We start from the raw sequence: 10,131 nt of genomic DNA, 5'->3' as shown, positions 1-10,131 counted from the left end.
CAATCACTTGGTGTTTTACCTGGACGAAGCCCAGAGGGGCTGTCAGTAAAGCCTGGGGAGTGCCCAGGTCTGGGGTCTGAGCCCCCCGAGCTCACCCTCTGTGCCAGCTGGCCACTGCACAGGCTCACCTGGAGCCAGAGCTGTGCTGCAGCACGGCCCTGCCTTGGACAAAGGCTCACCCGACTCTTCCTCAAGCTGCAATACAGAAACATCTTTCTCAAACGGAAAAGAAAAGAAAAAGGTAGCAGGCTGGAAGGCGTGGCTACATGATGTGTGGGAAGGCAGGGGTTAAGCACGGAGGGAAGGGGCTGGCTGGCAGGAGGCAGAAGCAGACATGGATGGTTGCTGGAGTGGCTTTTCCTCTGCTCCCCTGCCAGAGGTGGGCACGGGGGACCCTCACAAGGAACACACTCGGCATTTCATTCTTTTGTCTTTGGACTCCACCAGCCATTAAAAAAAAAAAAAAAATCAGGAGCACAAGTAACACCTTCTTCCCACAGGACTTGAATGACAAAATACAATGGCCCCAATTTAAGCTTTCTAAACATTTCCCCTCCCTAAAACCCAAACATGACACAAGTTACTCCCAGTCCTACCTGCCCAGGCAGCCACTGGAGCAGCACGGGCAGGTGGGTGGGTTTTGGAGCTTCCCCAGAGAAGGGGGAGCAGCTGCTGAGTCCCGGCAGGCCCGGGGTGGCAGCTCCCACTCCCCCTGCCCAGGCTGCGAGCCCCGGGGCGCAGGGTGGGGGTTCGCAGGCTGCTGCCGGCAGGCATCACTTGGTGCTCAGCTACATGAGTGCTTCAAGCTTAGAAATGCTTGAAGCCCTGGTTTTGGCTGAGGGAGCAGGGAAAGGGGAGAGCGTTTTGTCTTTCCCAGGGCTGGGGTAGGGAGAGGAGCCCCAGTCTGGGAGCAGGGGATGGCTGCAGCCCGGGGAAGCTTACTCCGTGGCAGGCAGCTGCTGTGGGGTGTCGGCAGAGGGAGAGTGAACCTAAGCTCCCCTGGGTACCACTGCCGAGAGGTTTGTGGGTTAAACTGTATAGTCAGCCTGTGGCCCGGGCTGTACAACTGCTTTTTGATTAACCCATGGATAACCACCGTTCCGTGTGACCCTGATTTCTGCTGCAAAGGTCACAGGTTTCTCTGGCTTTGGAGAGCTAAACTAACTGGGTGGTATGGTCAAAGATGCACTAAACACCAGAAGCTTAAGGGAATATTAAAACATTAGCATAGCTTCTGTAACGTTTTGTAAAAAATGTTGATGTTAGAGTGTGTATCTCCAACTGCTCTGCAAGTTCAGCTTGCAGGTGCTCCACAGGTGCTCAACCAGGACGGGCACTCCCCACCAGCACTGGGGTGTGGGGGGGGGGATAAACTTGTGCTGGGAAACGGGGCTCTGCTTCTTCCCCAGCTGCATGCTCCTTCATCTGCATCTGCGTGAGGAAGAAACCTCTTGGTCTTTTGGTTCCAGAACTGGACTCTCTGAAAACATGTCCCCTCCTGCCACATCTGCTTGGGACCAGATAGACCAATGCTTAAAGATATCCCTGTGCAGGTGTGGCCAGTGTTACGTGTTCTGCATCTGTTAGTGGTGGTATAGACTTTATAAACTCATTTATGTATATATATAAAGTTGTTTATTAATCTTTCCCAGATCCTCTTGCAAATCACCCACTGTCTTCCAACGCTGGAACAGACCAAACAAAAAAAATGATGGAAGAAGGATATTTATTAACCTCATCTTCATACATGGAAATCTGAGATTAAATATTCTGTTCAAGGTTACCTACGCAGGCTGAGGTAGGAACTGAATCAGCATCCTACATTCCCACACACCGGATGACTTTATCCCAGCAAGAACTTTCCTTTCTAGGGAATATTCTTGGCTCTCTATCAGTATCTAGTCCAGTTGTTAACTCCCATAAGGTTTTGTCTTTTTATATTTTGAAGACCTGTTCTTGTCTCCTTTCTATGAAATCCTCAAATGGGTTGCTGCATGGGTTCCTTTCTAACCTCTAGTAGATAGAAATAAACACACTGTATATAAGACTGGCTGGAAATCTAGACTTTGAAATAATGTTGTATTTTAAAACAAGAAAAAATCCCTACACTTTATGTTCCACTCTCAGTGTGAGCCCAGCAGTTCATTTCTTGTTTTCAGTGAAGCTTTGTTCTTGCTACCTTTTCCTTCGAGCACTAGCAGCTAATGTGATGGTATCAAACACACTGGAGGGAGCGCCAGGGCCCTGTGCAGCGGCAGCTGCAGTTACTTGTGCTGCTATCACTGCTCAAGCAGTAGATTTGGCACCAGCCACTTTAATTATTACTTATTTTTGTTATAAACTTATGAAGGACACCTTGACACAAGCAAGAAGCTGGTCTTCAGCTTGGCAAATAACTTTCCTTACCTGCACTAAGAGACAGCAGCTCGCTAGATGTTCCTCTGGACATGGTCCACCAGGACAAGGCAGGCATCTTCACCGTTCAGATGTCCACTGACAGATGAGGAAAGGCTTTGGAATGTGAAACATGGGTTAGGACCCATTATCTCTGCTTTTTTTCCCCCTCCCTCTTCCAGCCAAGGAGAACAGACCATTCAGTGCACTATCCTGCACACCACGCCATGCACTGAGGGAGGAAGAAAACCAGTGAGAACAAGCGGTGCCAAGCAGCAACCCTGCACCGGGCCAGGGGCAACAGCCAGAAATCAGTGCTTCACTAACGGGAAGCTTGACTACAGTAACCAACCTTCCTCTGCAGTGAATTAATTGCTCTGCAGGAAGAAAAACTGTTGGAGGTATTCATGCTTTGTGGAACTATACAAATAATTCAGTCATACTGAAGTTGTATTTGACACACTGTTAAAATCTTGGGGTTTTGAGGTTTTTATTTTTTGTTGCTGTTGGGTTTTTTGTTTGTTTGTTTTTTTGTTAAGAGACCAGCTTCTAGGCACTTACTACACAATATTTTTAAAGCCACAACCTAGAAATCCAAATTGGTAGCTCCTTATGGAAGAGAGGATCCTCAACCAGGAGGAATTTGGAATTCAGCTGTAAAGTAACCGTTAGATTTGGCCTCTGGGATTTTTCAGGGTGAAACAGATCACCTTTTTGTTCCCTAGATGTTGCTCCTCTCTGCCCAACCCTGCACTGAATCCAGTAGCCTGGAGAAAGGGAAAAACTGACATTTAAAGCAAGGAACAGAAGAGAAATAGGAGCATTAGGAAAGCACATTAGACTGTGCAAACTGAACAAGTAGAAGAGCAGCGGCTGACAAAGCCCTCCATTCTGTTGCCACAGTCCAGATCACGCCATAATATCCCAGCAGCGCACGTGAGAGCCATCAACCAGTTGAATGTTGCCTGATGAAGGCACTTAACGTGTTTATTGTGAGATTAGATGCTACACAATATTTGTAAGGATCTGTGTTGCCAGTGTAGTGGAAACACATCTCATTAACAGTGATTTACTAATCAACGTTCAGTGGCTCTTCCTTCCTGTGCTGCTACGAGAGTTGGGTGTCTGCTTCCACAAGATGTATAAAAGACAGTGGAGCCACTGTAAATTATTAAAGCCCAATATCTTATAGGGTACAAACCTTTTAGCCATCCTTCAGGTTCTCTTTTCTCTCCATGAGTTTACAAGGTTTCTACCACGAGACGGAGACAGCCAGCTTGTAGTTATTGAAGAAGTACTGCAAATAAGCATCTCTTTCTCATAACCTTGGATCCACAAACCAAACCAGTAAAAGAATGTCTAGTTATCACCATGCTGACAACAGGAGCAGAAATAGAGCAGCAAAAAAGGAGGCCAAACAGCCTGAGGTTTCTCCATCTAGAGATTTGCAAGAGCAGTTTCTACACGGTACAGATCCATTGTTCTACCCCAATGAATTTACATGTGGGGTTTTGTTTTTTCTTCATTTAAAGCAAATATAAACACATGTGCAAGCTCCTCTGAAACATCTGTATGCAACCTGAGGAGTTCTGTCAGTACTTTCATTTAGGGTAAATCTTGAAAGGGAAATATACCAAAGCATCGTGGAGGGTCATCTTGTGCCTGTGCTTCTTACTGCTGATGCTACATTCCATATGCTATGGGATTGGGCTGGCATGAGAAAATTCAGCCTGGAAGTTTTGACAGATCATAAATTACTGAATTTGACATGCTGTGCAGAGAATATGCATCCTGGCCCTAACACAGGCTGGTGGAACAGTTCTGTCACTGTTGGTTCTTAGTGACCACAATTCTCCATTCTTGATCCCTAATGTATCAGACATCTTCACAGTTGGAAAGCTCCACACACACCAAAAAAAAAAAAAAAAATTAAAAAAGTGGAGAACAGAGAAGTAACTACTTTTTAAGCTTAAAAAGTAATCTTACCCAGGAAGCACCACCAGCACTTTCCACAGCAGGCAACTTATTTCCACTGTAGCCACTCGTCCTTCAAGAATTGGTTTAAAGAAAAGTCTGCAGATCTTAGTTAACAACAATCTTTAATATTTTGCCAAATAAATTTGCTGTTAATTTGAATGCGAAGATATCTGCTATTAGCTACCAAAGATATAACCCCCAGTTGCTACACAAGGGTTAAGAAATCATTCTGTGTAAGGTGGTCTCTCTCACTTCCTCATCAAACTCAGCAGACCCTTCAGCGGCTCATAGCCTTTTCTAGGCTACTAGTGTATCTAACACATTTTTTGTTTTTAAACGAATGATTCATCTTGTGTATCTAAGCAGTAGAAGCAAAAGCATTAAGGCTTATTTGTTCCAGCTTAATCACAAGTTTAACCCAAACTGAGGAAGTACCATCACGGTATTTTTTTTGCGCTGTCTGGACATAATGCTGATCTATGTAAGAGAAGCTCTGCTTTTCACCTAAACTTGACCAAGCGTTGTATTCACAGCCCTGCGCGAGATACAGAAAAACAGGTCTCCGGTGAACCTAAGAGTCCTTACCTGTACATAGACAGATGTAGTCCTACCTGAAATACTTTAAGCAGAAGCAAAATGCAAGCAATGCAATAAAAGACGTTTACAGATACTGCAGATCGCGCAGCTTGAGCTGCATTTCGTGCTCTTCTTTACACGGCTGTTTAAAAGACAAGGACAACAACTGTGCACATGGGGAAAGTTTGTTTGCATCATTTGCCCAACCAAAAAAGTTGGGTTTGTAGGAAGCAGTAGAAAATGTTTATCTCAGATTGTTTTCCTTGTCTGGTCCAGAGAACTCACATTAGTTCTAGAGGACTGCAGCAGCGAAACAGAGCAGCCCGATTGCAAGGGGCGGTGGTGAAGTGCACACCTAACTGTTCTTGCTTTGCCAAGACACGTGACAGGAGGTGCTTTTGCAAAAAGCATTCTTCAGCTGACTGCGTCACACTTCTTTCATATCATGCAACAACACATTCAAACACTTTGGTAAGCACTCCAAGACTGAAGGCTTAATGTCATTACTGATTTGAAGGATAGTTTCATAGCCTTAATAAGAATTCACCTTACGCACATCATCTTTATACACACACACTTGGAAGTTCTTTTGACCCACCACATAAACCAGTACGTCTCGAACTGTTGTCATCAGGTGCAAATTTTCCATTACACAAAGTCTCAGGCTAGCCTGTGTAGTAGCTGTTGTGAACTTCTTGTGGCCACGTCTTTGAAGCATTTGGGAACACAGTATGCTTAAAAGCAAGTGTAGTCTTGCCTTCTATATCCTAAAACCAGAATTGAGGCTACATAAAAACCTAGATGAACTGTCAGATTTGTCTACGGTCACTATTTAAATATTCCCTGCAATTCAATTGTGAACCTAAGGCTTATTGCGTACTAGCACAAAGTAAAATTAAGTTTTGTTAGTTAGGTTTTAAATTAAAAACAAATTTAAATTTAAAAAAAAATTTAAAAAAAAATACATGAATGAGGAAATAGCTATAAATTATCCTTCCCATTTCAGGATTGATAGTTTTAGAAGTGGTCATTTAAGTCTAACAATTATTCATACATTACATACCTGAACAAGTATATCAAATACAATAATTACCACTTGCAGCTGTTCTTTAAATGAACCATCTCACATCAGTCAACATGAAGCACAAAATGCACCACCTAATACAATGCTGTTGCCTCTTATAACTTTATATGGGCTCATGACAAACAGAATCATTGGGTTGTTAGGTCTAACTCTTGGAAGAAACAATCTCCAAGCTAAGGATTGAGACACTCCTTTCTGGCTTTAGCTTCCAGGCAACAGACAGGTTCAACGGCTCTCTAGCTGACTAATAAAAACTTTTCAACCCTTTGACAATTACAGGCCACAAATACCATAACATGGCAAGAAGTAGCCACCTCTCCCTCACTTCCTGTTATCATAATTCCCTGAGCCTGAACACCTCCCCTGACCTGTGGCTGCAGCTATTTCCCATGCTTTTGCATCCAGCTGCCTCACTATTTCTTCACACTACTGCCCTTAATTGTGAAAGAGCAAAACAGAAATTAAAAATATCCACAGTTCTCCATGATCAGACTTTAGTATAACAATTTTCTTAACACTTCCTAATTTGTCTGGATCACCAGCAAAATCAGAGTTGGAAGATTATTTGTTGAACTTCAGTGTTTCAGGTCCTTTGCTTTCATTTTACTAAAAGTCTTCAATTCATGGATGAAACATAATGAACAAAAAGTATTGAGTAACGACCATGAAGTTAGAACTTGTTTTGTCACAAGTTTCTCCTTGCATATTGTATTAAACCTTTAAAAGAGTTGGCTGTGCTTGCGTTTCATTTAATTACTTGTAAATACTTCCTGGCACTGACATTCATAAGTAGTTAACAAAGTTACATTTCATAGGCCTACCCTCTTAAAATTACAACCAACTCTTCTGGTGGCATTCCCTGACAATCAGGATGAAATAATTTTTGCTGTGAGGGCTTTCTAGTCCTATTATTTTTGCTGTGCCAACATTGACATTCAACCAGCCACACCGCGCATTATTTCAGAGGGCAAAACTTGCTAGAAATCTAAACGAACTCAATAGTGTTTCTCTCCTTAAACCATCTCACCATAACCCCCCCAAATGCCGAACATGGCACACAAGAAAGCTGGACTACGCACTCTTCTTAGCCATCCCATATAACCACATGCTGATTCTCAGGGAAGACAAGTCTTCCAAGAAGACAGATAAATGCCGACTTTATTATCCATACAGCAATATTAAGTCTTGTCTAATCTATACTCCAAGTTGACATGAAATGCAGAACAACAGAAACCACATCTCAGTGGAGTTAACTTTTTATTGAGGGGAAAACAGGTTTACATGTAGCTGTAGGTTTTTCCATCCGTACTTTCAAAACTCCAAAAAGGACTAGAAACAAAACTTGCTTAATCATTATTGCAATACCAAAAAGTTGGTGGGTTTTGTTGTTGTTGGTTAAACGAACAGCAAATTATATAACTAATTGCTATGTTCAATAAATATTTTTTTCTCCTGCACCTATTAAGGGCAAATGTTCAACAAAGTACAACAAAAACCCCAGCATTTTTACAGTTTTAACTTCAACTGTTAAATCCCCAGTGGTTACCCACTGTGTAGCAATCCAGAAACTTCATCTATAAAACTCAGCCTTAATTTTGAGTGTACAAGGATCTATCTTCCCAGTCAAATACCAAATTTTGCTCTAGCTCAAACAGTCTACACTCAAAGCAACTACCTGACAAAAAAAAAGTAATCCTCTGGTTCATGACTATCTAAATAAATTTGTCATTACAGAAAAGGCTCAAAGTCACTACTTGTTTATCAAAGTAATAGGTAAACATTTTAACAGAAAGATTAACGAGTTACTTGGAAATGCAGGTTTATATTAAAGTATCTGAGTGTGTATATTACATATGACATGCAAGCTTTAAAAATATCAATGCTCTCTTCTGATTAGTCAGGAGTCCAATTGTTTTAAAAACAAAATAGGAATGACTTCCAAAATGTATCAGCACTTTGGATTCTCTATTTCATCTTACTTAAGATGTTTTACTACACAAAAACTACAACAATTACAATATTTAAGAGTACTACAATTAGGAGGGATGGAAAACAGGAATACTTCAACCGAAAATATGTATATTCTAAATGAACCAAAGATTGGCAAAAGAGGTGGATGGAGGACAACAAAGGGAGGGAGAGGAGGGAAAGCAGTAGGGAAGCTAAGATCTGAACTTTGTCTTTAAAAATCACGTCCTCAACTGTAACTCTTCCAATCTTCAGTAGCGCCCTGGAAAAAAGAAAGACGATACAGTTACTATAAACTAACTGTACACACATTATCTCAGCTTCAATGTCCCCAACTTTTTTGCTTTCAGTCAGAATTTCCATTGATCGATTAATATGAGTAACAACAAGGTTTAAGCCAGCCAGATTATGTTTATTCACTTGTATTTACTCACTTGGACTATAGGAACGGGATCTTGATCGTGATCGGTATCGACTATAATAAGGTGATGGTGATCGTCTCCTTTAAAGGAAATTAAAAAAAAAAAAGAACATCCATTATGAAAGAAGCCTTATTCACATAACTTCTACAGAATAGAACCATTTCCTTAGCACCGAAAGACCTGGCCTTGCAATAATGATTTCAGCTTTATTTGGCTGTGGTTTACAGTTATTTAACAAATGCTTTTATATTTCTCTATTTTTTCTGTTTAAAACTGAAAGATATTCCCAGACACAGAATTTAGTAAACTCTCACTAACCTTGCAAACACATGAAGTGCTTTTACAGATGCTTACAATTTTTGCTGAACAACATTCTCTGAAACTAAATAACTTTCAAAACAGTGAGACAGTTATGAAATGTGAAGCATTAAAAATCCCATCTACAAATAACCCCTTTTTAAAAAGCACTGTGTGTCCCTGGTTCTATATACAGTGTGGAAAAATTAGTTCCCTATCTGTCCACTGGATTAATAGGGCACATGCTCCACCTCCTTCAGGTAGCAAAATGAAACACTTGTCCAACTGTTTTCTGTAAAACTAAATTACGTGAACTACTTTAATCCCACAAAACCTAATCTAATGAGACTCTAACACATAGCAAGCACATATGTAGAATCTCACTACAAGCGGTATAACATTTTTTTAAATTTAACTTTCCATTTTTTTCCAAGAAATACACTGTTCCTACAGAAGTAAAATAAAAATTAAGTACCTGTATCTGTAGTCATACTCTTCATATCTGTCATATCCTCTGTCATAACCCCTATCATAGTATGAGTCACGGCGACGACCTGCTCCACCGCCACCACCTCCTCCACTGCTGTTAGGGAAAAAGCAAAAAAATTACGTTATATACTCTTCATCTTGATTTAAATTATTTAAAATATTTTTTTAAGTTTTCTTGCAAATCAGACACTTAAGACTATGCCATGAAACAATCTAACAATGAAACATTTAAAGAAAAACACCTTCAAAAAACCCCAGAAAACCCACCAGAGATCTGAGCCTAATTGCCATCAAAATCAAAGGCAAACAGGCATCTTAGTATTTCAGTAAGCTAAGGGTGCATTAACTGACTGTGCTGGATGTGTATTTTTTTTAAATAACTCATTCAGTATTTTTTTATAAATAAAGATGCAATAAACTACAGTAGGACTTAATACTGTATGTGAACCACAGTAACACATTCTTTACATTAATAATATTGTGATAAAATACAATTGGCATAACTCTAAAATTTCAAAAAAGTATCTGTAGCTCTACTTTTTCAACCAGACTCCAAACACTCAGTTTAAATCCATTTTAGTCCCATTACAGGAAATGAGTGAACTCCTTACTGTGTTGGCCTGCCCATGTAGATGCCTGGGGTGGGTGTATGTGCTCTCTTGGTGATTGAATAATCCACCCGAATCCTCCTGCCATCCAGCTCCATACCGTTTGCATGCTCCATTGCCTGCAGGAGAGAGAGACAAGGAACAGGGACGTGAAACTTGCAGCCTACTGGTAACTATGGAAGGCTATGTACAAAGCACATTATTTTTCATCAGAAAAACAATTCCTGAACTTGTTTTATTTAGACTGGTTACTAGTGCCCCACCGTGGTGAACGGCTCACCTCCGTCCCCTGGCCCATTTGCCAGCAGTGTTACAG

The 10,131-nt window shown here is 41.1% G+C and overlaps 1 protein-coding gene across 1 annotated transcript; it reads right to left on the bottom strand.

The window, feature by feature from the left end:
• Nucleotides 1–7,524: 7,524 nt before the first annotated feature.
• LOC104465216 (transformer-2 protein homolog alpha) lies at nt 7,525–9,930 on the bottom strand. Its single transcript, XM_010078172.1, has 4 exons — nt 9,819–9,930; nt 9,194–9,301; nt 8,434–8,501; nt 7,525–8,261 (listed from the first exon to the last, which is right to left on the bottom strand). Exons 1-4 carry the CDS (start codon nt 9,911–9,913, stop codon nt 8,251–8,253), a joined length of 282 nt encoding a protein of 93 aa, XP_010076474.1. The 5' UTR covers nt 9,914–9,930; the 3' UTR covers nt 7,525–8,250.
• Nucleotides 9,931–10,131: the final 201 nt, after the last annotated feature.

This window comes from Pterocles gutturalis, unplaced genomic scaffold (assembly GCF_000699245.1).
Source record: "Pterocles gutturalis isolate BGI_N339 unplaced genomic scaffold, ASM69924v1 scaffold31718, whole genome shotgun sequence".
NCBI classification, from domain to species: domain Eukaryota; kingdom Metazoa; phylum Chordata; class Aves; order Pterocliformes; family Pteroclidae; genus Pterocles; species Pterocles gutturalis.
Note: the sequence above shows the minus strand (reverse complement) of the source record. Positions and strands in the feature narration are given on the sequence as shown.